The following is a 27,860-nucleotide window of genomic DNA, read 5'->3' as shown; positions in this document are numbered from 1 at the left end:
CATCCTTCAATATTAACAGCCTGCGGGGCCCAGGATGGACGTATCTATGAGTTCTTATACTCTGCAGGGCTTCACACGGACCCAGTGAGTAAAGCCATTCAATCACGGGACATAATTTTAAGAGAGCTTTTTTCGGGGCGCCTGGGTGGCTCAGTCGGTTAGGGATCTGACTCTTGATTTCGGCTCAGGTCATGATCACAGGGTCATGAGATCGAGCCCCACACTGGGCTCTGCACTGGGCGTGGACCCTGCTTAAGATTCTCTTTCTCCCTCCCTCCCTATCTAAAAAAGGAAAAAAGGGGGGGGGGGCTTTTTAAGGAAAAAGCCTTTCTTCCTAGGTTTGCTTTTGTTCTCTCCCTTTCCAAAAAAGTGGCTTCTCCAGAAAACATGGGTATATGAAATCCTCTCAACCCCAAACCACTTTAAATATGGCATTACTGATTCATCATTACTCCAGCATACATGTAACTCTCAGCACTGCCCTATTTGTATGCCTCTGGGTGTTTTTGTCCTGTAAAATGTCACTTTTTAACACATACCAATAAGTGGCCTCTCGGCTGGATACAATTCTGTTAATAAATTACTGAGTTCTTGCAATAAAAGGCAATAAACAACTACAAAGTATATTCACTGGTGTTGTGAACACCATGGATTTGAAACACCTTGTATTTGAAGGAGTAGTCCCGAACTCCCGCCTACCTCTTGGCTGAGGCTGGAGATTTGGCCACGATCACTGCATTCCTGTAATCCGGGATCTGTGACAGACAAGAGGTCAGGGATTACTCCCAGGTCTCCGTGAGGCTGTTCACACCAATACCCAACAGTCGATAAGAAAGAACATTCCAAGACTCAAAAATGTGATCTGGTCACTTGAAAGTTTTCCAAAAAGAGAAAAAGTTCAAAGCAAATTTCCCCTTTGGAAAATGAAGAAACTCCTACCTACAAAAAAGTACTATGAAGGTATGAGCCTCATAGATTGAAGACAAAAGAGTAGGCTAATTGCTGATTAGTTCATATCCACGTGCTGGCAAATACTGACAATGGGGCATAAAGACATTTTTATCAAGTCAACAGGAAGTCCTCTCACAAATCCCCATTGCATGCAATTTCCCAATGCCAGGATGACACCCACCCAACGTGAACCCAAGGTAACTGTCCAGTTCTGAATCCGTGCCGTCCAAACAGAGGATTCCCGGGTCTCAGTCCCGGAACACTGAAGAAACCAATTTGTTAAAGGATAATCACGATGGCAGGGTTTTATAAAGATATGAAGAACCCTTACGAAAATAACTAAAATATCGGTCTACTTTGGAGTCTTTTACTGGTGAGCATTTGAAGTGATCTGTGCTAGTGATGAAAACTGAAGATGGACCCATTAGCAACTTCTAAGAGTTCAGAAGATGGAACTCTTTCTAGGCTGTGCAGTGGCTTGTTTCTGACTTCATCCTGGCCCTATTTTCAGATTATGTTCTGGACATTTAAACACTTCACTAAATTATATGATTTCATTCAATATATCCTCATTGCTTGTTTTCTCACAATTATGCTAGCTCAATCATTTTCCACGTAAGCATTAATGACCTTTAGCACCTCGTATGATGCCTAGTACTTGGGAAGCACTAAATAATACTTAGTGAATGAACAAAAAGTGATTAATTTGAAGACAGCTCTAATACAGATGTACCCAGCATAACCACATGAATCGGACATCTTCAGAGGAGAGCCTAATTCATCCGATGCTATCAGGGAGTAAAGTAGCAAAAAACGTTCTCATTTAGGTGCTTTCCTTATTTGCGCTGGAAGTTTCTTAACTGTGTTAGGTACTTGTCTCACCAAATATCATCAAACAGCACTAAACCAAGCCGAGAGAAGAAGTAACAACAAAGGAAAACAGTTAATAAAGCAAATAAGAGGAGGCTTTAAAAGAAAGGACGTTTGGGGAGCCCAGGTAGCATAGCTGGTTGAGTGCCCGACTCTTGGTTTCAGCTCAGGTCGTGATCTCAGGGTCGTGAGATCGAGCCCCACATCGGCTCCATGCTGAGTACGGAGTCTGCTTGAGTTTCTCTCTCCCTCTCCCTCTCCCTCTGCCCCTCCCTGCCATGTTCTCTCTCTAAAATAAATACATAAATCTTTAAAAAAAAGAAAAGAAAGGTCTATTTTTTCCTCAGGAGCTAAGATGGGAAATCATAAACATAAAGAAAGAACAACTTGCTAAGAAAAAGAACCAGAAAGAAATCTACGAAGTGGGAATCATTACAGTCCAAGAAAGAAGCTCGGCAGCCGGCTGCCGGGGCGGCAGAAGGGACGCAGATGAAGGCCAAGCCTGGGAGACCTTGAGGGATTTTCCCACAATGCTGGATGTAAGGATACAATACTTGAAAAAAAAAGTTAAGCAACAGAGACTAGATTCAAAATTTTCAACATCTAACAGTTCCCAAAGGAAAGGATGAGAGAACAGAAGGGATGAGACACGGAGATTACAGGGAGAGAAACCGCCCAGAGAACGGCAGGGCCCCGATGAGCATCTACCAAGCTCACTGCAAACAGGATCTACTCACACGCATGACCCTGAAAGTTCAAAAGCACAGCAGAACAATGAAACAGCACTTTAGATGGGGGGATTCCGGCCCGCCCCTAAAAAACACACACTAGAGCTCGATCACACTAGAAATCGAGAAAGGGAAAAATTCAAATAACATAGTATTGCTTTAGTCAATCAATTTGCAAAATGAAGAGCAGAGAGAAACAGAGACCATCGTATGTACTGTTGGTGGGAGTATACACGAATACAGCCCCTTTGGAAAACCGCAATTTTTCATATCTGTTAAAATATTAAATTTTCAGAAAATTGCAATTTTTGCAATATCAAGGTATTAAAAACAGACACTTTTCAATCAAGCAATTCCACTTTCTAAGATTTTTTCAGAAAAACATGTAAGTAATCAGACAGCCAATAAGTACAAGAATTTTCAATGCAGTTTTACTTATAATTTCATTTTTTAAGTAATGTCTACACCCGATGTGGGGCTCGAACTCGCAACCTGAGACCAAGAGTTGAATGCTCTACCCATTGAGCCAGCCAGGTGTTCCTTATGATAAATTTTTAAAATCAAGTATTTCACTTAAAAGAGTGAAAAATTACGCGGCACCTGCATGGCTCAGTGGGTTAAGCGTCTGCCTTCGGCTCAGGTCACAATTCAGGGGTCCTGGGATTAAGCCCATGTCAGGCTCCCCGCTCAGAGGGGAGCCTGCTTCTCCCTCTCCCTCTGTCCCTCCCCCCGTTTGTGTATGTTCTCTCTCTCTCTCAAATAAATAAAATCTTTTTTTTTTAAGATTTTTATTTATTTATTTGACAGACAGCGAGAGAGGGAACACAAGCAGGGGGAGTGGGAGAGGGAGAAGCAGGCTTCCCGCTGAGCAGGGAGCCCATTGTGGGGCTCGATCCCAGGACCCCGGGATCTTGACCTGAGCCAAAGGCAGACGCCCAACGACTGAGCCACCCAGGCACCCCAATAAATAAAATCTTAATTTTTTTAAAAAAGTGAAAAAGTAAAACAACCTAATATCCAATCAAGAGGAAAATGGTTGAAAAACACTGTGGCTCATTTAAACTTGTGCTTTAAACATTTAAACATACAGCTATTTAAACTTCATTAAAGAAGATGATTGGGCTCTCCATTCACACTAGCCACATGTGACAAGTGGCTGCCACGCCACTAGAACATTTTCAAGATCACGGGAAGTTCTCCTGGACATCACGGATGTAAACTGAGGACTATTATGTAGCAACTGTAAACAAAGCAATAACCCTACATAGCTTCACACGGAAAGTCCTCCACGTACAGCACAGCAAAGAAAAGAAGGTGCAGAACATGGGGCGCCTGGGTGGCACAGCGGTTAAGCGTCTGCCTTCGGCTCAGGGCGTGATCCCGGCGTTATGGGATCGAGCCCCACATCAGGCTCCTCCGCTATGAGCCTGCTTCTTCCTGTCCCACTCCCCCTGCTTGTGTTCCCTCTCTCGCTGGCTGTCTCTATCTCTGTTGAATAAATAAAATCTTAAAAAAAAAAAAAAAAAAAGAACAAGGCAAACAATATGGCAACTGTTTTTTAAAAAAAACCATCCACAGATCAGAGGCGCCTGTCTGGCTCAGTGGGTAGAGCATGTGACTCTTGATCTCGGGGTCATAACTTCGAGCCCCACATTGGGGATAGAACTTACTTAAAAAAAAAAAAAAAAAGGAAAAGCACTCACAAATCAACATCTGTTAACTATGCAGACAAGGAGGCAAATAAAAGAGAAAGGTCTGAGAGGACACAGGACACAAGGCAAGCTGCTAGCAAGGTTACCCCTGCGGAGGGGCCCGGGAGCAGGCGGGGGCCCAGGGAAGCCAGGGCTTTACCACTAGTGTCAGAATGACTACAGACACACACGCACGTCCCGACACTGCCACCGTCGATGTAAAGTTTCATTTTTCAGTTGTTAGAAGATGACTCTTACTATCAAGCGGAGGGGAAAACATACCACATGTCAGGAAACTCTGGTAATTTTCCCCTGAAGCATTAGGGGAGAACATCATCAGGGCCACCACCGTGGAACCCCAAGGAATCAAACTGCCCTCCACCCCACGCTCCCTTGCTATGTACACCCCTACCCTCGTCCCTGGTTTCTCAGTCCCTGCCGTATCTCGTTTCTGTGATGACGGTGGCTTGATACAAAGACACCAAGAAGAACACAGAGGGGGAAAAAAAAAAAAGTAACTCAAGAATCAGAAACAAGATAACTCTAGAAGCTCCTATTTATTTATTTATTTTTAAAGATTTTATTTATTTATTTGAAAGAGAGAGAGAACAAGCAGGGGGAGCTGCAGGCAGAGGGAGAGGGAGAAGCAGGCTTCCCGCCCGATATGGGGCTCAATCCCAGGACCCCGAGATCATGACCTGAGCTGAAGGCAATCGCTTAACTAACTGAGCCACCCAGCACCCGAAGAAGCTCCTACTTAAAAAATTAATGGGATGGGATCTGTACATACACCACAGACATATACCTGTAGCCCCCACTTCATCATTTCCCTAAAAAATCCTGGTGCAGATGGGGGCGCCTGGGTGGCTCAGTTGGTTAAGCGTCCAACTCTTGGTTCGGCTCAGGTCATAATCTCACGGGTCATAGGACTGAGCCCCACTCCTTGCTTAGGGAGCCTGCTTGAAGATTCTCTCCCCCTCCCACACCCGTGCATGCGTGTGTGCTCTCTAAAATAACTAAATAAATAACTTTTTAAAAAGAAAGAAAGATACTTGTAGTCCTCCTCTTCGACATTTCCTTAAAAAATCCTGGTGCGGGGCGCCTGGGTGGCTCGGTGGGTTAAGTGTCTGCCTTCAGCTCAGGTCATGATCTTCAGGTCCTGGGATTGAGCCCTGCGTCCAGCTCCATGCTCAGCGGGGAGTCTGCTTCTCCCTCTCCCTCTGCCCCTTCCCACCACCCCCCACTGCCCCCTGGTTCATATGCTCTCTCTCTCTCTCTCTCTCTCTCAAATAAATAAAATCTTTTTTAAAAAATCCCGGAGCAGACCAATGATTTCTAGAATTGTCACTGTAACATTCAGTCATTTTTTTAAAAACATGTGCTGTATTTAATCAATACCCAGACACACGCACCACAGTGCAACTGTGGGCAGGAGAAACTGCCAGACTCCCAGGTGAGAGCACCAAAGCTGCAAGGCAGTGAGCATCCAATTATCCGGACATGCCTTCCAACTCTGGCAGAAAGCATGTAAATTCCAGGGATGCCTAGAGAGAAACAGAGTGTGAGCCGTCAAATAGGAAGATGTCAGCATCACTCCTGCAGAACAGGGTCACTAAGTGACACGAAGGCACTGTGTCACACTGTAATCCGGAGTGTTTTCTTCTTTCCTGACGATCTAAATAACGTAAACCTTAACTGACAGCATCTTCGATTCAGTACAATGTGGTACTAAAACAAGTACACTATAAAAGGCAAAATGAACAAAAGTCCTTTCGAACAGTGACCTCCCATATGGTATTTCAGTGTTGATAGCCTGCTTTAATTTATATTTATGAATGAAGGACAGAGAATCTTAAAACTACCATGCTCGGCGTTATCACCGCTAGCTTGCCATCAAAAACAAAGAACCATTTTCCTTGTCTGCTGAACCACGAATGGTATAAGAGGGAATTCAACCCTGAGAGTTCAATCCTTTCCAACAGTGAAGCCTAAAATGGGATTTTTCAAGTGGAAGGCAGCCTTGTACAGAGGCAGAAGCCTACAATAAGGGGCCACGGCTAGGGACGCTCAAGGAGCTTCAAGTCTGGCCTCCGGACCAGCACCGGGGGCCACAGCCCAGACTCAGCAGGCCAACGGGTGCCTCCCAAGAGGCACTCCCGCCATTTACGCCTCAATACGTCAGCATACAACGTGCCTGGTACCTTGAATGGACACATCCTAAAACCTCACAAGATGTAAACATTAGTCTATATGAGTCTACACCGGCTCCTCTATTTCTTTTAAAACTCTAGGTTCCTTCATGTGGATAGCTCTTATATGGACCATGTTCTTCCACATACCCGAGTCTCATCTTCTGCTGCCTCTCTCTGTCTGGACCCTACTTTCCTGCCCCGTCAACACACTTGCTGTTGCTCTCCCATGCTTTCTCTCTCTCCCTCTATCGGGAATCACATTCAGGTAAATTCTACTCCATATTGTTTCCTGAACTTTTTATAGTTTGTATGTTTCTTGTGTATAACTTTAAAGAAAATAGACTATAGTTTAGTCTTTCAAAAATACTTAAAATTCATTTTCACTACTGAGGGCCAAGGTTAACTGTTTGAGGGTAGATACGTAGCCCAATGGAATGAAACTAACGACTGTAAATAAACACAAACGTCTATGCCCAGGTTTTTTTTTTTTTTGACAAGGATTTTTTTTTACAAAGCCATTCAACAGGGAAATAAGTCTTTTCAACAAATGGAGCTGGAACCACTAGATATCACACGCTAAAGAACAAAGTTAAACCCCTCCCTCACACCATATACAAAAATTAACTCCAAATGGGTCAACCTAAACATAAGAACTAAAACTGAAAGACTCTCAGAAGAAAACACAGAGGTAAATCTTAATGACTCTGGATTTGATGTTTTCTTAGAGCAAAGCGTGAGTAACAAAAGAAAAAAAAAAAACACCACAGATAAACTGGACTTCTTCGAAGTTAATATCTTTTGTGCATCAAAGGACAATATCTATCAAGAAAGTGAAAACACAAACCACAGAATGGTGGGAAATATTTACAAATCACATATCCAAAAAGACTAGTGTCCAGTATATAGATAAAGAACTCCTACAACTCCATAAAAAGATAAACAGCCCAATTAAAAAATGGGCAAAGAATCTGAACAAACATTTATCCAAAGATGACAGACGGGTGCACCCGGCTGCCTCAGTTCGTAGAGCGTGTGGCTTGATCTTGGAGTCGTGAGTTTGAGCCCCACACTGGGTGCAGAGATTAAATAAATTTTTTTTAAAAACCACAAACAAGACACACAAATGGCCGATAAACATGCGAAAAGATGCTCAACATCATTAGTCATTAGGGGACTACAAATCAAAACCACAGTGGGATTCCACTTTATAACCACTAGAATGGCTATAATGAAAAAATAAATGCCAGTAAGGATGTGATTGTGAAGAAACTGAAAATCTCATACACTCCTGGTTAGAATGTAAGTGCCGTAGCCACCCTGGCAAATAGTCTGGCAGTTCCTCAAAATGTTAAATGCAGAATTACCATATAATCAAGTAATTCTAATGCTAGGTGTGTATCGAAGAGACAAAGATACGTCCACAATAAGAGCATATGTCCACCAGAAACTTGTGCATGAAGGTGCACAGAGCATTACTCACAACAGTCGGAAGATGGGAACGACCCAAACGTCCATCAATGCATGAATGAACAGGGGTACATACGTACAATGGAATATTACTCAGCCATCAAAAGGAGTGAGGTCCTGATACTTGCTACCGCGTTCATGAGCCTGAAAAGCATTAAGCTAAGTGAATGAAGCCCAACACAAAAGGTCACTTATTGTACGATCCCCTGTATATGAAATGTCCAGCACAGGCAAATCCAGAGCCAGAAAGCGCATGCGTGGCTGCCAGGGAACTGGGGGAGGCAGGAATGGGGAGTGATTATGTAGCGAGTACAGGGTGTTCTTCTGGAGTGGCGACAATGGTCCAGACAGAGGTGACAGACATTGTACAACACTGCATGACTAAATACCACCCAACTGTTTGTGTTAAACTGGTTAATTTCATGTTACCTGGATTTCATCCCAGTGGGGGAAAAAAAACTGAATGTGTCTGCTTATCTAGACTCCTTAAGGAAAACCACAGGGTAGAAACGGAGAGATCTATATGAAATCCATACTAACAAATGGCCAGAATCCAGAATAAAAACCAGAAAGCAGCCCACACATAAACCCAACGAAGAAGAAACAAAAGTGCGTTAGGCGCCTTTCCACAGAACAGGAAATCCACGAAGAGATGCTCAACTTCTTACGTCATCAGAGAACTACCCACCGAAGCGACACCGAGACACCACGGTGGAGCCATTCAACTGGCGAAAACTGTAAATTCTCGTAATGTACGTATTGGAACAAGATGGAGCCAAAGACCATCTTGGTGCCCTGCTGCTGGGAATGTAAGTTGGCATAAATGCTTTGGGAAAAATGAAACACGCGCCGGCCACAGGAGACACGGGACACACAGGCGAGCGCTCGCAGGCACACTACCACAGCGGCGAAACCGTGATAGAGCCGCACGGTGTTTCTCCGCGTCAAAACGGACGCGCTGTGACACACGACCTGGAGGAAACTTACTAATGTCACACCATTGGAGAAACTCCCCCCCCAGGTTACACCATGTGATTCTTCTTTTACAAGGTTAAAAATACACATATTGTGTGTGTTTTGGTCTTTGAATGGCATCTCTGTGTGCAACTACGTATGAGATAAGACCACATACAAAGAAATTCAGAGAAGGACGAGACTCAGGATGGTGGCTCCCTCGGGTGGGGGGCGGAGATCTGACAGAACAGGGACCACGTGAGTGGACGTCGGTTACGACGCATCTAGTTTTCTTGCTGGGTGGTGGGATCACGGATGCTACCACAACAGACGGATGGACAGAGAGAGGCAGGGCGATGGCTATGCAAATGAGGGCCAGGTCCACGCACGGACCAGTGATGAGAGTCATGTGTCAAGATCACAACTAGCCCTATTCTAGGTACCTGAGGCCCCAAAGGAAACCCAGCAATTTGAAGAGCTTAGCAAAAGAGAGAAATTACAGATTAAGACTTTTTAAATACACTGCATTACATTTATCAAAGTAAATAGTACTTTATTATTTTATTATTATTATTTTTTTAAAGATTTTATTTATTTATTTGACAGAGAGAGACACAGCCAGCGAGAGAGGGAACACAAGCAGGGGGAGTGCGAGAGGAAGAAGCAGGCTCCCAGCAGAGAAGCCTGATGTGGGGCTCGATCCCAGAATGCCGGGATCACGCCCTGAGCCGAAGGCAGACGCTTAACGACTGAGCCACCCAGGCGCCCCTATTTTATTATTATTTTTTAAGTAGGTTCCACGTGAGGCTCCATGGCCCAACACAGGGCTGGAACTCATGATCCTGAGATCAAGACTCAGATGTTTAACCAACTGAGCCACCCGGGCACCCCAGGAAATAGTACTTTAAGCAGAATACACCAAGTTTTAGTTCTTTACAGACAGCCTAAGGAAATGGAAATGTATCTTTTCAACCTTAAGCAGAATGTTAAAATGCAGAAGTATGAGCTAGCTCACCTCTTCTTGAATATACTGTAGTAGGAATGGAGAAGCTCTTAAATTATCAACAGGAATATTGAAGAAGCCTTGAATTTCCTTCTGGTGCAAATCCATAGTAATGAGATGAGTTAGACCTTTGGAAACAAAGCAGACACAAACACATGCATAGTTAAATAATCAGTCCCAGTGTATGAACTAAGCATATACAAAATACGATACTATATATAATAGCTATTAAAAAACTGCTCTCTCATCAAAAAGCCTCAGTATCTTTACTTCTCAGACTTTTGAGTTCAATGAGACTGTGAGAGAACAGAAAATATAAATATAGTGGTCTCTGCCTCCGTCCCTGACACAGGGCTCCTATAACTCCCGTATATTCCTAAGCAATAAGAGCGCTAGGAGCACCTTTTGTTCTGACGACGTGACTCCAGCGGGCCCTTGGATGGGGAGACCAAGAAAGACCGAGCCGTGATTAGACGTTTGGAATCTTCACCTCCCATTCTGCAGAGAGGGGAGAGGGGCTGGAAATGGAGTCAATAATTGACTGAGGAAGCAGAGGCTTCGGGGAGCTGCCAGGCTGGAGATGAACAGGTGGAGCTGCTGGGAGACTGGTGCATGTCGAGAGATCACAGGCTCTGCGGGCCCCCCCACATCCTGCACCCTCTTATCTCTTCCATCTGGATGTTCACCTGTATTCTTGATCAGATGCTTTTACGAGGAAGTGGCAAACAGTAAGTGAACAGTTCTCCTGAGTTCTGTGGGCCGCTCTGGCAAAGTAATCGAATCCAAGGGGTGGGTCCTGGGAACCTCTGATTTACAGATTGGTCAGACGCACAGGTGACAACCTGGCCTTGCCGTTGGCATGGGGGAGGGGCTGTCTTGTGGGACTGAGCCCTTAACCTGTGGGATCTGACACTATCTTAGGGACTGAGCCCTTAACCTGTGAGATCTGACGCTATCTCCAGAATTTAGTTAAACTACAGGATACCTAGCTGGTGTCGTGGAGAAATGCGAAGTGTAGGGAAAAACCCTACACACTTGGTGACCGGAAGTGTCAGAAGTAACGTCTTCCGTGTGTGAGCAGAAGAGACACATAGGGGGTGCCTGGGTGGCGCAGCGGTTAAGCGTCTGCCTTTGGCTCAGGGCGTGATCCTGGCGTTATGGGATCGAGCCCCACATCAGGCTCCTCTGCTATGAGCCTGCTTCTTCCTCTCCCACTCCCCCTGCTTGTGTTCCCTCTCTCGCTGGCTGTCTCTATCTCTGTCGAATGAATAAATAAAACCTTTAAAAAAAAAAAAAAAGAAGAAGAGACACATAGGAGGTGAAGGGGCTCTTCCCTACTCAGAAGGGACAGACTGGGTGGTTTTCTTACGCTGAGATACACGTCAATTTATAGTCTTCAAATAGCAAAGATAATAGTAAGGAAGAAATGTCTCGGATAATTCTACGAGACCAAGTTACATCTCCTTGAAGGTTCCTTAGCAGGCAGAGCAAAGCCATATTAAGACAAATTAGTGTCTTGAGATCTTAAAACAAATACTGATCTTAAGATATTAAGACAAACTGCACAGGCCTATCTCTGGAGAAAATGAAAAACCTTCACCCCCACTGGCTCCTTAAAGGATACTTGAAATGATCACCAGGAAAGTTAAGGAAAATCCGACTGGGAAAGTTTTTAAAAAGCAAAACTTGCCCAAAAGAGCAGGAAAGTCAATCTGGTGACCCAGGCAGGATCAAGGCCAGAAGAAAAGAGCAGAATCTTTCTGGAAGGTTCGATGAGCTAGCCTGCTCTCTTCGGCCAGCTTTTAAAACTCTGAGGACTAACTTTTCAATGGGTTATACTGTTGAGGTGGGGTTCGGGTTCTATTAGATTTGGGTGTGTGGGGTTTCTCCGCCTTCTTCGGAAGGCTACGGTAGAAACTTTATTCCACAGTTAGTATCTGTGTTCAAATGCAGCGATACGGGGGCTGTCTTGTCCTTTCCTCTCTGTTCCAGGGCTCTGGGACATGTGGTTTCTAGAGTCACACACACACACATGCATAGTAACAACTCTGAAGCTTATTTAGAAACAAGGGGAGACACTTAGGATGTGACCTGAAAATACATGACACAAAATAACACGGATGGTTGCAAAATATGCCAATTCATCATGGATGAGACTAAAAGTTGCTGTCGTGTTAGAGTGCTTGGTTCCAAAAATGCCTTTTTACCCTTCAAAAACGGCTTTAATGCGATTTTAACTTGTCATTGCAATGTAATTTTTTCAACAAAGAATTTAGGGAAAAGTAAGTCCTTCTCCTTAACTTTGTGTTTTAAAGGGTTGGGAACAGGAGAGAATTCTCTGCACTGCTTTCTCTTTATAAATTAGTTGTCTTAAAAAGGTCTTTTTTTTCTGTTTAGCGTTCTAATTTAGTTAAGACAAGGGTTTACAATGTCTAAGGCAAACGTCAAACGCCCAGGCCCTCAATAATGTCAAGGATCTGCCATTCTCACCAGCTTTGCACATCATCGAAGCCAGCAATTTGGAAACAATGGAGCCCCTTTTTCTCATCTTGCACTGTTTGCTGTAAGGAAAGTAGGGAATCACGCCGATAATGCTTTTGGCACAAGAGGTCTTACACGCGTACACCATAATCAGCAGCTCCATGACGGTGGTGTTCACATCCCTGCATTCCAAGAGAGGAGAGCCCAAAAGGAACGTAAGACGTGATTATTAATATCGCCCTGTTCGCATTGTGCTACTCACGCCTCTACTGAGACCTAAGGCTCGAGACAGAAAAGGGACAAATAAGTTCCCACGGTCCCTCACAGCCGATGACCCTACTTCCCTTTTCCCCGAAAGAACAACCCAGTCAGAAGGGAGAGACTCCACGGGCTCCCACCGCCAAGTGTAACGCACCCTACAAGCCGGCCTGCCCTCCGCCATGAGAGACGAACTTTGCACACCAAAGTTACTCTGCAATTAGCTCTCCGGATGACGCCCTAACCACCCCCCGACACCCCACTCCGCCCCGCCCCCACCCCGCCTACTGGAACCAGCGATTCTCCCTCTCCTGCCTCCACCATCAGCTCGGCACACTCCCCCGGCTTGCACCCATCAGCCTAGAAACACTGCTGTTCCCTTAGAGATCACTGGTGACCACTTTTCCCACTGCCCTGTTTCTTTGCTCCCCTGTGTATACACCTCGAGAGCTGTCTACACTCGTGATCTCGCTCTCTCCCAAACACGTGCCAATCCAGGTTATCCGTGACCTCCACATGCCTAGATCCAAGGACAATTCTCCTCCTCCTCTCACCTGAGCTGTGGGCAGCAGCGCCCATGGCTGCTCGCCCTGCCTGACCCACCTGGCTTCTAGAACTTCTCGCTGTTCTCCTGTTCTGCCCTACTTGGCTTCTTTCGCTGGTTCCCCTTCTCCCCACTTTCCTGCCCAACACTCATTCATGTGCGCCCCCTTTGGCCTCCCCTCATCCCTTGGGCTTCTCATCTAGTTTCACAGCTTTCTAGAAGCTGGAGACTCCAGGTCACAGCCCCCAGTCCAAGCTTCTCTTCTCAACTCCAGTCTAGCAAATCCAACCGCTCCCTGATGACAGTGCCACTCGAGAGTCTGTTAAGACACCTCAACACTTAACACCCCCAACTGAACTGCTCTTTGCTCCCCAAAGCCTGCTGCATCATAAAAGCTTTTCCATCGCGGTTATTGGCGACACAACTCCTCCAGTTTACCGAGGACAGAAACGGAGGGGCCCTTCACTGCTCTCCCCTCCGGAAGGTTAGAGCATCTCACCGCTGCAAAGCTGCAGTGCTGTGCTGGGGCCGGGCCGGGCTCCCTGTCAAGCAAGTGACGTCCCTGCCCCTGGGCAGTCCCTCTGCAGCCCCCTCTCCACAGGGCGGCCGGCTGGACCCTCGAGCACAAGTCACGTCAGGCACTCCGCTGCCCAAGACCCAGAAATGCTCTCCCACTTAGCCACGGCCCCACAATGGCTCCCAAGGCCCCTTCATCATCTACCCATCACCCCACCTCTCTGCTCTCCCCTCCTACACTCCCTGCTCCCCTCAGTCCAGCCACACTCAACGCTTTGTCATCCTCCTCTCGCCTGAGACCCTGCGCCCTAATGCTCTCTGGTGGCCACCTGGCTTACGTCCCCACCTTCTTCTAGTTTGGGGCAAATGTCACGTGCTCACTGAGGCCTGCCCCGCCTGCCCTCTCTCCACACTGCCCCCCCCCCACCATCACTCCCAATCCCTGCCCTGCTGTTGAGGCTTTTTTCCGTAGCACTCATCGTCTTCTCACAAACTAGACAATCTACTTATTAGGTTAGCTGCATGTCTCAGAAAACAGACTCCACGAGGGACAAGGGTCTCTACCTGTTTTCATCATTCACACATCTCGCACACCTGGAACAGTGTCTGGCACACAGTAAACATTCAATCGATATTTGTTAATGAATGAATGAGTGAAGGGAGACACAGAACACGCGGGCGAATGGGTTCTCTGTTACTATCTGACCCGATGGCTGAGACTTTCAGGAAAGCATTGTTTGTGAAAGGGGAGGAGGGGACGACCCAAGAGTGGGTGCAAAGTTACACCGAGGGTCCCAAGCCATGCTTGCTGGGGCGCCGCTGTTCTGGAAGCTGCTCAAAGGGTTGCCAGAGCTAACCTCAAATCACGACCTTGTCTGAATGGCTGGGTAAGTGGAGCTACGGGGCAGCGTTTCCTTCATTTAAAACTTTTCTCATACTTTTAGCGCCCACCGTTAGTCTATTCTAAAATGAAACCTAAGATGTATCTGACGACATCAAATCTCAACGTTAACTATTTCATAAAGACCCCTCTGGCCAGGCTCTCCACAACCGCCAAGACTAAGAATTCCTGAGTTCACACAAGGTCACGGTTCGGAACAATGCAAAACGAGACATGTAGACGGTTTTCGCTGCGGGAATAAGACACCAACAAGAGGCAGGGGCAGAATGATAAGTGTTGAAATAAGCCAAAAAGAAAGAAAAGGAGAGGGATGGAAGGACCTAGAAACAGGCAGGATTACATGAGCCACGCTGCCGAAGCCCTGAATCCTAAGTCCACTTTGGCCTTCAAGGCCCACTTATCCCCTTGTGCAAGGCAAGTGATGTCTGTGCATTTATCCAAATGGGTTCACACGTGTCTGTAGGGAGATAAAAGGACCGCAGACACCCAGGAGCCAGAAGCGACGTAAGGCGTTCTGTGCTCCGTGCTTTCCCCACCCCAGTGACGGAAGGTGACGGACAGGTGTCAGCACAGGGGAGTTCCCCACCCTCCCCCTTCGGCCGGCTGGGGAAAGAGGACAGCGGTGGCAGGGGCCACAAGAACTCGGTGCCTCCTAGCACAAGTTGGCCAAGGATGCTAAGTGGCCCAGAGGAAATGAAACTAGGGAACCTCAGCAAAGGCCAGTCACCCCTCCCTTCTTCAGCTCACACATGCTCCCAGGAGGGCCTGGGATGCAATGACAGGTCCCCTTCTACTCCTCTTTCCCGGAAGAGCCGGGTGGCTACGAGATTTCATCCCCATGAACCAAAGACCACGACAGATGTTGAAAATGTAGGTGAAAATATCTGTGTTCCGCGTCTAAGTTCTCCTGAAACGTGGCTCCTCTTCCCTTTCTTTGGTATTTGTTACACGTAGAAACGGAAATCTAACTTGCAGCAAAATTTCCCATCTCTAAGCTAAAAATGACGCCCTATGCACACTGATGCAGACATAATCAAAAACCGCTCCGAGTGACGAACTTTCATATACGGCGGCGGGCGGGGACGTGTGTGCACAGAGCGGTCTCTGAGCCAAAAATGATGCAGCCGACCTCACTACACTGACTCTTCCACACCCGGCCCACACCGCTGTGACAATGTCCAGAACACACGTCCGCCAAACGTCACACCAGACAGGAGTACATACGCCTTCAATACATCCTTTTACCTTCTCCGCTCATTTGTCTACACAACAAAATAAAAACTGGTGATCATTTTTAAACTGCCCGCAGTCAAAGCTTTAATTAAGAACCCCAAGTAAGTAAACGGCTCTCCTCCTGCCTTCTTTGGGGTACTAGAAGAGTGTCCCTGCGAGTTTTATCAAATTCGGGCTATGCAGAGGCAGTGTAATGGGTTCTATTCTCCTTAAGAACCTCTACTCCAAGACTTGGTGACTCCCACCCTTCCAGAACACCGAAAGAACACCTAGAAGTCAGCAGTTACGTCAGAAAAATGAGCAGACTAAGACATACTAATTTTCAAATGATCATAATTCTTCCTGCCCAGTTAGCTCTTATTACTCTAAACGCTCACGCCCAGAAAGAAAAACCCAGAGAGCGACACCGCGTCTGTTCGGTAAGGACTCACTTTGAGACAGTTTGGATGATGAAAACATCCTTTCCCCTCACGGATTCTTGAATCTGTACTCTTGTCTCTGGCAGGAAAAGAAAAAAAAAAGGGGGAAGGTGAAAAACATATATAATTTACGTTTTTGAAAATACACAAAAAATCTGCTTCATCCCCAATGTTATAAAATATGGAAACTGGAACCGTTAAAAGAAACTCATGAGGTTTTAGGTGCTGTAAAGGGTAATGAACACACTGGCATTAACCACACTTTTTATTTTTTTTAGGGGGGGGCAGGGACAGAGGGAGAGAGAGGATCTCAAGCAGGCTCCACACCGAGCACAGAGCCCGACATGGGGCTCGATCTCACAACCCTGAGATCATGACCTGAGCCGAAACCAAGAGTCAGACGCTTAACCACCTGAGCCACCCGGGCGCCCCTAACCACACTTTTTAAATATGTCAGGTTACCTTACGTGCTTCAAAAAGAATTCCATTTCTGACTTGGAACAAGAAAATCTACCCTTCTTACTTCTCTCACGTAGACAGTGAGTGCTACGCCATGCTGAGCACAGTATCTCTAAGGGAAATTACTCATTCATAAAACCAGCACAATTAAGAACTTATTAGGTGGGACGCCTGGGTGGCTCAGTCGGTTAAGCATCTGCCTTCAGCTCAGGTCATGATTACAGGGTCCTGGGATCGAGCCCCGCATCAGTCTCCTTGTTCGGTAGGGAGCCTGCTTCTCCCTCTGCCTCTACTCGTATGCTCGTGTTCTAACAAATAAAAAAATAAAATCTTTAAAAAAAAAAAAAACTTATTAGGCAATAAATGTTATAATAATGCTGTGAGAGAAAGAAATAAGGTCCAGCATCCCTATCCTCAAAAAACGTGTGATCAGCCATAATTAGACAAATGCAGAATGGGCCATTCTTCAAAGTCAACGTCATGTGAAGAAAAGAACCATTCTAGATTAGGAGAAACTAAAGAGATAAAAGAACATACTGCTTGAGCCAAGAATCCTGGTTTGGAAAAAAATAAACAAAAAACCCAGCTATAAAAGGCTCTCCAGGACAACTAGGGAAATCTGAACACAGACTAGATACTAGATAATTAGAGAATGATCGTGAATTTCTTTCAGTGTGACAATGGTGTATTCCTGCAAGAGAAAGTGCTTATTCTCGAGAAACACGGTCAAGCACTGAGGGCTTAAGTGACCTGATGCCTGCAACTTACTTGCAAAAGATTCCACACATACACATTCACATTGTCAAATATTACCTGTTGAATCCAAGTAGCAGACATACGGATGGATATTCACAGCACTATTCTCTCAGCTTTTTTGTACATCTGAACATTTTGGTTAAAAATGTTGGAAAAAACCAGAATACGTGTTTACAAAGGAATATGGTACCAAGGAAAGCAAATGAGCTTTAGAGTCGGGGAGAGCTGGGTTTGAATCCTGAGTCTGCTACTTTGGGGACCTTGTACCGAACCTCACCCTTGAACGCGGTTCTTCAGTATCTGATAGCAGCGAGGAATCCACAAATGTCAGTTCCTGCCTTTCTTCCCAGTAGACGCCAAGTACTTTCGCTGCCCTCATTCGTGGACCCGAAGGGTGGACCGACCTCCTCCCGGGCCTTCCGCCACCAGCTCTCCCTTACCTCCCCTTCCAGACTACACAAAGGACATCATGCAGTCCCCTATGGTGGCAGATTAAATCATCTGCAGGTTAGAAAGCCCCGAGCTCAGCACGGGATCTGCTTGAGATTCTCTCTCCCTCTCCCTCCCCACTTATGCGCATGCTCGCTCTCTAAAATAAATAAATCTTAAAAAAAAAAAAAAAAGAATAACAACCAATTGATACTGTGGCCACACAGGGTTTTCTCATCCTGCCTAAGGGGACATACACTCAGACAACTGCTGAGATATTCCCATTCAGTGGACAGGTGCACGCATCTCTGTGGTTTTTACTGGATGAGGTCTGAGAGCTGCAGTTCTAGCCCCCACGTGCTCCATATCCAGCTGGTATCAGTAGGAGCTAAAGCACCCCTGTCGCCCAACTTCTTGCGGAACTAACAGGCCACTGGGTCCAACTGTTTCAAGAGTGGACGATGAGGGACTGAGCCAGCATGTCACATTTCACGAAAAGATAAACGTAACACAAGTCCAAGATAGCTCACCTCTGTTAGGTTCCTGGTAAACCTGCACTTTGCCCATCTCCACCCCCAGCCGCCTAGAGAAGAGAAAGGGGGGGAAATGTTGAAAAGGTAATAGAGACAGAATCCATCCATCCAACATCTTTACAGTTTGAGGATGCTTCATAAATTCATGAAAAGAAGATAAAGCAAAATAAAATAGAGGCACTGTCATTATAAAATTGAAAGTGGATATGCTACTGTTCTTCACTCCGTTACCTAACCCCCCACCGCCACCCCGCACCGACCCCAAGAAGGCCTCCGGAGTCCTGCTCAGCCTGCCTCACCAACCGTTTCCTTGTGCCCTGTGCCCTCCAGCTATGCTCCTGGGCCATACCAACACCTCCTACTGCACACCACAGGGCCTTTGCACCTTCTGTCCCTTCTGCCTAGAAGGTTTCTCAATTCACATACCATCCCCTTGGTTTAAAAGGCACCCGAGCCCCCAAGCTAAAGCAGAACAACTGCCCAAATCATTTCTTTCACACTGATTTCTTCACACTATCTATCACCACCTGAAATTTTGTTTTGTTGACTTCCTTCTTGTCTGGCTCTCCAACTAAATACGAGAAGGAAGGATCTTGACTGGTTTGCTCACCATTAATCCCCAATATCTAGATCAAGACCGAGTACCCAGCAGGATCTTCAATCTTTATTTACTGTCTTTTTTTTTTTTTTATTTTGTTAGTTAATATACAGTGCTATATCGGTTTCTGGAGAACCTTTATTTAATAAGTAAGACTATACTGAACTGTAATCTAAATAAACTATTTTCGTACAGAAAACACTCCACTGTTCTCTACAGTCAAGTAATTCTACACACGTGTGGCACCTGACACAATCCCTGGCACTCATGAGGACCCCCAAATGCCTGCTGAATGAACATGTCGGCAGTTACGACAGTTTACAAAAAGGTTAGCCCTTAATATACGGAGAATACGCAGATTAACGACAAAATACCTGCGGTCGAGCTGAACAATCCGCGCTCTTGCAATCATCAAATTTAACACATCACAAAATGAATATGGGTTTTAACGGTATGATTATAACTCACTCAGCAATCTTCTTTGAGAGCTCCATACACGATGAATTAGAATTTGCTGAAAACAACACCAGGCCTCCTTTGGTTACATTCATCTTGGTTTCTAATTCAGGCGGCGCCACACAAAACATCAAAACCTTCTTGGTTTTCCAATTCTCAGAGCCTACGAGGATTAGAAGTATATTAACAACTGCCAGAGAATATGAAATTCACCTGAATGGACTTTTTTTTTTTAAATAGCCAATGACTTAAGCTGAAGATTAGTGTTCACCATCATGGAGTCTCTTATGTCACATCTATGCATGGACAAATAAAAAGTTTGTTTGGATTTTAGGGTTCCGAATTTATGGAAGTATGTTATTATATGAGTTAATTAGTTTTCATGACCACTGGGAATAAATGATAAACTTACAAGAAAGGCGGAGCTGAAGAGCTCAGTGTTTTACTGTTTTGCTGCTTAAAGTCAATTATGGACAACCTCCTTTTATTCTCTGACAACAAAATTCCTCCTGGATTAACACACAGAAAAATGGCAGAGCCATTAGCAAGGACATGGACTGATCAACCCTTAAATAATGAATAAATAACCCATCTATGCCCAGCTTTTCCTATATTAACTATTTGCCCCAAAACCTCCCCCTGGCCTGCCAGCTGCCTCTCTGATGCCCTGAGCCGTGTCTAAGGCAGACCTCACCACCTGCGTTTTCCTGAACTGGAACACAAGGCTGACCAAATAATAACCCTGAGGGGAAGTGAGCAGACCCCCCCCCCCCCCGCCCCGCCCCGTGACAGGCAGCAGAGCACCAACAGAAAAGCCCCGGGCTCAAAGTCATCAGAGCTCAGGAGGTCATCCCACAGGCCATTCACGTGCCCTTCCGCCTCCCAGTCTCTGGCCTGTGTCCTTATCACCCAAGGAAGGTGCAGGACTTAGGTGCCCAGCAACAATCTCGCAGGCCAGGGGGCACGGGGGCACCTTCCCAGCAAGCCCACTGCGCTTCCTCGGTGGCAGCTTTACTTGGGATGGCCCCGGGAAGGCCGGTGGAGATTACGAAAGGGAAAAAGCCGAGTGGGGCTCTTTTTTTTGCTGTTCTTCCATTTTAATAACACGAGTAATACACAAACACGTTCTCCTTGGAAAAAACCAGAACCAGGACCATTTAGGCTAAAGTCAGCAGCCCCCATCCCAGGCCCCTTCCCACCCACCCTCCCCGAACGGACAGTTCTTACTAGTTTGATATGGACACCGACAGACATTTATACATTCACACATGACCCCTCCCCTATAAAAAAAATTGGACAAAAATACTTTTCTAATATAAAAAAAAATCATCGTACAAATTTATCTATCATCCTTTTTATTAAACGATATACTTTGACAACCCAGGGCATATAAAATATACACCCATATATAAAAATATATGCCCATCCCTTTTAACTGCTGCCAGTACTCCACGGTACTGGAGGTGCCGCATTTAGGGGGTCACCATCCTGAACAGGCCTCCTAGTGCATGTGTGTGTCTCTCTGCAGTCACTGCCACGAAGAGAACCACTGGGGCCCGGGGAGGGGGGGGATGGTGCAATTTACAGGTACGGACGCACCAGCAGGCTAGGAAAGCACGTTGCCCCCCAGAGTGCCTCCTATGGGGCATGCCGCAAAGGGAAATGTGGAGCAGGGCAATGAAACTTACCTACAGCCTGTGAATTACAAACAGAAACAGAGGCACAAATAGCCAAAGCCCTAAGGAGACCAAGGAGGACCGGCAGTGCCTACCATGGAAAGTGGCTCAGGAGCAGGGATCAGCCAACTACAGCCCATGGGCCAAACCAGGTCCCTCCAAATGCTATTTCTGTACATAAAATTGTATCGGAACACAGCCACGCGCACTGCCTACAAACTGTCTATGGCTACAATGATGGATTGCCGGCCATAAAGCTGAAAACACGGATTATCTGGTCCTCTAGAGTCGGCTGACCCCTGCTTTATGGCATAGTGTGGGGCAGAGTGGCTGGTATACATGAAGAAAGAACATTCTCAATACTCGAAGGTGGAAGGGATCTCAAGTATCTTCCAACACTGTCTCTCAACCAATGTACATCTGTGTTTAGGAACACAGGGTGCAGGTCTGCAAGAGGAAACTCGTTTTCCTGTAGTTATAAGTACAGGTTTTGGAGTAAAGCTCACGTTTGCATCCTGGCTCCTACTTAGCTCCTTGTGAGGCCCTGCATAAATTAATATTTCTTAGCCTCAGTTCCCTCATCTGTACAATACATGAATATGGCCCTTAGGGGGTCAGTTTAAAATTAATTTCTGGACAGCACTTAACAGTGTCCCACATAGAGGATCTGTTCGGTAAATGGACGCTACGTAGGAATCAACTGTTAATATTTTGGTTTTCTACTGAACAAGGACAGTAATATACATGGGGTGGCCCTCTTTTTACATCCCCCAAACTTGAAATAAGAAGCTTCTTAAAGTACCACAGTGTTCTTGAGAGGGCTTGGAACAATCAGAACGAAAGCGTCTGAGGGGAGAAAGAGCTCTTAGAGGTCAGTCGGCCCATCTACGGGACTCCTGCCAAGAAACCACTCCAGGCACTTGAAGAGCTAGACTGATGCCCACATCCTGAAGGCCCGGGCATTCCAAACTCTTTCTTAGAGCACACTAAACTTCCTCTCCCTGCAGTCACCACCCCCTGGTCCTTGTCCTTCCCTTGAGGATTTACAGGAAACGTCAGATTCCTTTGCCGCAGGGCAGTGCTCAACCTATCTCTAGATGGCTCTCTTCCCTGTGTGTATTCTCTTCTCCAGGATACTTCCTGGAGCCCTTCCTTACTGGTCACAGTTTAAATGCCCTTCAACACTGACTGTGGCCTCTTCAGTCCCCGTCTTCAGATACCAGGTTTCTGTAACTGAAATCTACCCTGAAAAGACCCTCAGAAATGGCACTGGAAGGGGAGTCCATTTGGAAATCGTTATCGATACAGTCATGTTCCGTGACCATTCATTCCTCAAGATGTTCAAACCTAAGGGCTGTTGCTAGCTTGGGTCCTGCTTTTCCCTATTGGAAATGCCAGTTGTGCTCTTTACCAAGCTTCAAGAAAAGCCAGTTTTAAAAGATTATCCTCAGGGGCGCCTGGGTGGCACAGCAGTTAAGCGTCTGCCTTCAGCTCAGGGCGTGATCCCAGCGTTGTGGGATCGAGCCCCACATCAGGCTCCTCCGCTATGAGCCTGCTTCTTCCGCTCCCACTCCCCCTGCTTGTGTTCCCTCTCTCGCTGGCTGTCTCTATCTCTGTCGAATAAATAAATAAAATCTTTAAAAAAAAAAAAAAAAGATTATCCTCAGAAACATAATCAGCAGGATGGGGCTGGCAGGAGGCTCATTAGCACGAAGCTTCAGTGTGAAATGGAACCCATAACCTACAGTTGCTTTTCCCTTTATCCTAAATTTACGCTAGAATGTGTGAGAATTATTCATACCACGTATGAAAACACACCCTCTTCAGAGAATCTCGGCACCTTTCAAAAAGCAAATCAAATCTCCTCTTTGAATGAGATTTGACAACCTCTTAGGTCTCATGAACGAACCCACACTGGAAGACCGCTTGCTCTGGACGTTGCCAGCAGTCATTTCATAACCACTTCTCTGCACTTTGGGTGAGGAAGGCTCGCATTAGAGTGTGATGCTTTCCCTCCAAAGCGCCCACTGTACAAACACCTCCGAGCTAAAGATGCTGGAGTAGGAGTGTGAAGTCTTGGGTCTGTCTTCCACGGTCACCAGCTACCAGCCCTTGGATAGGTCCCTTGGCCTCGCCAGGCCTGCGCCTCTCCCTTCCTGACAACCGAGAAAGAGGCTGGGTAAAATCAGCTTCCTCCACCAGAAATTAAGGTCCAAGACAGCAGAGATTTTTTTTCTCACCCTTATGTTCTCTGCCATATGACCAGAGCCTAGTACCTGGCACATGAAAGAAGCTAAATGATACTTGGCAAACAACAGATATTTGAGTAAAGTCTGACCTGGTTGAGTTGCAGTGGTTAACAAGCGAAACTAGAAGGCATCATAAAGAGCAAAGAATGATTATTTTTATTAGTGATGTCCCTCTCTCTCAAAAAAAAAATTGCTTTTTGTGTCAGTGCCGAAGAGAATTAGTAGGGCAAAACCTGAGCTGAATTAATCCTCTATGCCTCTGTGATCCCAGGCACTTTGCCCGTCTCTCCATCAGCACGTTTTCTTACGGCAAACGACATTTTCTGAGTGCTCTGAACTCTTATGACAACTCAATAAAGCAGGCACCAGATGAGGACCCATTTTACACATGGGGAAATGAGGCCTGGAGATGAAGAAACGTGCTCAAGGCTGCACGGCCTCTAGGCAGCAGACATTAGCTCAGTTTCAGTCTGACTTGTAACACAGACAGTTGTATGCACAGCTCCTCTCTCAACAACACAGAAAATGACTGGACTCCCCTGCTGAATTCGGCATGACAGTGAGCAGGATGGAGCAAACATCCAGATTTTGAAAAATGTCTACAGTAAACATGCCTTGTTTGGGAAACAATTTATATCGAGTGTTAAAGAAAGAACACAACACAGAACTTTGATTATTTCCCCTTTTGGGAATCTATACCAAGGGGAGGAAAGAAAAAGCCATATATGCTCAGTGATGGTCACTGCAAGATTTCTTTTAAGAGCAACACTGGATATGTAGAAAGGATCCATAATGGGATATATAAGTAAAATTCTGAATATATATTCAACATAATAAAAACGGTAAATCTCCGGGACTATGCACAAGTCCTAATGTTAAGTGAGTAAGGAATTCTATCTCCTCTAATCAAAACTGGGTGATAATGGTATAGACCGGGTCAGGATAGGGGTACGGACAGGAAGAAGGGTATGACTTAGTGGAATTTAATAATGTGGCTGAATTATTTTTATTTGCGCATTTAAATCTTTTAAACATTAGAAATCACACTTCCTCATGCCCCAAATCCCCATTTCGCATTTCCTTATTCTTTGTAAAAGCTAAACAACCCAAACTGCGCCAGTATCAAAATAAAGGGGGGGGGAATCCTTATCATTAATGTAATATACTGGGGGGGAACATTTTATAGTAAAATAGTATCTAAAAATTACATCAAGGTCCTCCATCAACCTCCGCTGCGTGAGTTCTGGGTGGAATTAAAAAAAAAAAAAAAAAACCGGCTAGAGGGTAACCGAAATGTCTGCGAGGAGCAAGGCCAGTCAACTTAAAATCAGGGGCCGTGTCAGATTAGGGGCCGGAGATGGCTGGGTTAGAGGCTTGTTTTCTGAGCCGCCCGGCCGCACGTCCCATAATTAGGGCTCGACTCCCAACGGCGCCTGGAGCGGGGTAACCCCGGGGGCCTCGGGCCGGGCCCGAGCCCCACGGACCCGGGACGGGAGAGGAGGGAGGGAGGAAGGGGGCGGCTGCGGGCGCGAGGCCGGGGTCGCTCCGCTGTACCCCCCCCCCCAGCCACCGCCCCGGGACCGCGCGACCCATCCTCCAGCCGGCGCCGCGGGGCTCCCCGCCCCTTGCACCTGCGCCCCGCACTGCCGGAGCCCGCCGGTCCGCGCCGCCACTCGTCTCTGGCTCCCGCCCGCCTACCTGGCCCCGACCCCAGCCCCGGCCCCGCCGCAGCCTCGGCTGCCGAAGGAAGAAAGCGCCGGCTCTCCAGACGGCTTCTCTAGGAGCAAAATGGCGACTCCATGCGCAAGAACGGCGTCCGCGGCGACTGCGAGGCCTGTGGGCGGGGCACGGGGCGGGGCCGGGAGCCGGGATTGCGGAGGCACCTGGCTTGGGGCCGTGGGCGTGGCCTAGCCGAGGGGAGGAGCGCGGCCGAGGGGCCGGGCTAGAGAGGTGGGGCCAGGTCGGCACGAGGGGCGGGGAGATGGGCGGGACTGAGCCTCATTGGGCCCCTTGGACGCGGCTCGCCCCCAGGTGGCTGTGAATGCGAGGGTGTGGAATTACAGATGTCTGGGTTAGAGTCTTCGCCGGGCCTGAAACCTTGGGCAGAGTTAACCCTCCGAGCCTCGATTTCCTCATCTGAAAAATGGAAATGATAGTAGCATCCATCTCTCGGGGTTGTGAGGATTAAATGAGATAGGACCTGCAGAACTTTTTAGCTCAGTTCCTGGCAAATAGTAAATGCTCAGTTGTTACCGTAATTATTTCATTTCTTCTTTTATTATAAAGGAATTGGTGCTTCCGGTAACCACTGCCTGAATTCCTTACAATTTAAGTATGTTTACCCTTTATTTGATATATATAACATAATAATAGCGACCACGTATGTAGCATTTACCATGTATCAGACCAAGTCCTCTTAAATGCTTACCGTATATTAACCGTAATTTATTTAATCCTCACAAGAGAATGAAAATGGCATTTTAATAGCTGTGGGAAGTGAAACACCGACGCAGAATGACTTGACAAATGACTAAGTGGACACGAATTGCAATCCAGGAGGGCTGGCACCAAACTCCGCACTAAGCTGACCCATATACTGCACTGCATCTCCAACTCTGCTTTGGATTTTTCACAAGTGTGAGGCATGAAATCATTCATCGAAGGTTGGGCAGCTAGCTAGAAGCAGCCAACCTCTTACTTTAAAATTGGGGAATACAAGCATCTCAATTTATGAGTTATAAATTGGAGGATGCTTCATGAAATGGAGTCGTTTAAGACATCTCCTTTGTCTGACAACTTAACCGGGACATACTTCTGCAGAGAGCCAGGCCCATGAGCCCGTTGATACACTAGCGGGACCAAACTCTCCAGACAGACCTCTACTGGGTTTTCTTCACTTCTTCTGCACTGTGATCTAACCCTCGTCCAACCCCACCTGCCTGCCTGGGCCGGCAGCGTGGGATCCACCCTTCACGCCACCTGTTGCCCTATGAATGGATCTGACCAATCAGGACAGCTCATCTCTCTCAGCTCTCTGATTCGCTCCAAGGACAGGCCACTGAGCCAATGGGAGCCCAGGAGACACGATCTCGAGCCTGCTAGGGGACTGCGGCTGGAGGCTTCCTCTCTTACTACCTGTTGGGATACCTGGAGGGGACCCGCCAGAAGAAAAGTTGATAGAGGAAGAAAGGGGGAGGGATATAGACGGGCCCCATCGAGTTTAGGCTGAATCTGAAGTCAGTAGTTCGCAGGACTTTTCAATTATTGGAGCCAATAAATTTCTCCCCTCCACCCTCTTAAGTCATTGTGGATGGACCTGCGGGTTCTCCCCCAGCTTGTTCACTGTTCTTTCTCACCAGCCTTTTCCTCTATCTCTGAACCACAGGGCCTTTGGACATGCTGTTCCTGCCTCCCAGAATGCCCTTCCTCCTGCACTCCTCTCCTCCACCAACGCCTACTGAAACTGCATCTCTGCTCAATTGTCATCTTCAAGGCTTCCCTAAACACCCCCCCAACCTACTTCATGTACTTTTTCTTCATTAAGCTTATCATGATTGCTAATTATTGCTAATTATGTATTTACTTGGATGATTATTTCATAAGTATCTCCACCCCAGGTCCCATATGGGCAGGCCTTTTGTCTCTTTTGCTGACCACTATTTCCCAGCACTCAAAACAGGGTCTGGCACAAGCATGGTACTCAAGAAATGTCTGTAAAATGAGTGACCTCAGACTTACCTCCTTGGTGGAAAGGAGGTGGACAATAGCACAGAATTATATAACATTTGCACCACACAGAGAGAATGTTCTGGAAATTTTACAGATCGGCTCTCCTGAGCCAGTATGGCTTGCTCCCATTTAGCACTGCTTCCAGGATTCCAGTGAAACGGTTAGTTTCTCATCAGTTTCCCCTCACCGCAGGCACTTAGCTTCTAGTTTCCTTTGCACTTGTCCATCTCCCTTCCATTCTCTAAAGACTCTTTTGAAATCCCTGGGGCTGAAGCCTCATCTCCCATTCTCATTATCCTTGGGGTTTAGGCCACGGGGGAGAGCTGTGGTGGACATCCAGCCCCGATGACCCAGCAGTGACCGCAGCGCCAGTCAGCACCTGACTGCAGCTGTATGAGACCTCAAGAGAGAATCACCTGAGCCCAGCCAAACCACAGAACACTGAGAGATAATAATCCATTTTTTGGATTAGGTCCCTGAGTTTGGAGATGTCTTGTTACACAGCGATGGTAATGAGCAAGAAAGGAGCAGAACCAGAATGTAAAGACTGTGGTCAGTTCCACGCGAATGCGGTTTTGCGTTAGTCTATTGCCAAGCTTGAGAATCCCTTACACACTTGGAGGTCTACAGAGTCTTCATATATTCTGGAAGTCATCATCCTGCCTGCATCACTTCATTGACTGCATTCGAGGGCCAAACTTCTGCACATTAAACATGAATCAAGACACCCAAGCCTAAGACATTCCCCTCTAACCCCCCTCCTTTTT

General features: G+C 46.6%; 1 protein-coding gene across 6 annotated transcripts in view; it reads right to left on the bottom strand.

Moving 5' to 3' along the window:
- Positions 1-25,211, bottom strand: part of PRPSAP2 (phosphoribosyl pyrophosphate synthetase associated protein 2) — a 51,145-nt gene extending 25,934 nt beyond the window's left edge. For 2 of the 6 annotated variants that reach the window (XR_007191772.2, XR_006411866.3), the window contains exons 1-8: positions 25,063-25,201; positions 19,852-19,948; positions 19,452-19,602; positions 18,383-18,435; positions 16,221-16,287; positions 12,347-12,519; positions 9,869-9,984; positions 700-755 (exon numbers count right to left, since the gene is read on the bottom strand). Coding sequence is in view for 3 of the 6 variants with exons in the window: in XM_026521125.4 (XP_026376910.1) it covers positions 700-755; positions 9,869-9,984; positions 12,347-12,519; positions 16,221-16,287; positions 18,383-18,435; positions 19,452-19,570 (584 nt within the window). In the remaining 3 variants the exon portion in view is untranslated. Of the gene's footprint in view, positions 1-699; positions 756-9,868; positions 9,985-12,346; positions 12,520-16,220; positions 16,288-18,382; positions 18,436-19,451; positions 19,603-19,851; positions 20,132-25,062 lie in introns of those variants that run through there. The other 4 variants (XR_007191773.2, XM_026521126.4, XM_026521125.4 and 1 more) reach the window with 3 other exon arrangements.
- Positions 25,212-27,860: the final 2,649 nt, after the last annotated feature.

The sequence above is a fragment of the Ursus arctos genome, unplaced genomic scaffold, assembly GCF_023065955.2.
Source record: "Ursus arctos isolate Adak ecotype North America unplaced genomic scaffold, UrsArc2.0 scaffold_14, whole genome shotgun sequence".
Classification (NCBI taxonomy): Eukaryota; Metazoa; Chordata; class Mammalia; order Carnivora; family Ursidae; genus Ursus; species Ursus arctos.
The sequence above is the reverse complement of the archived record's forward strand: the minus strand, read 5'-3'. Positions and strand labels throughout refer to the sequence as shown.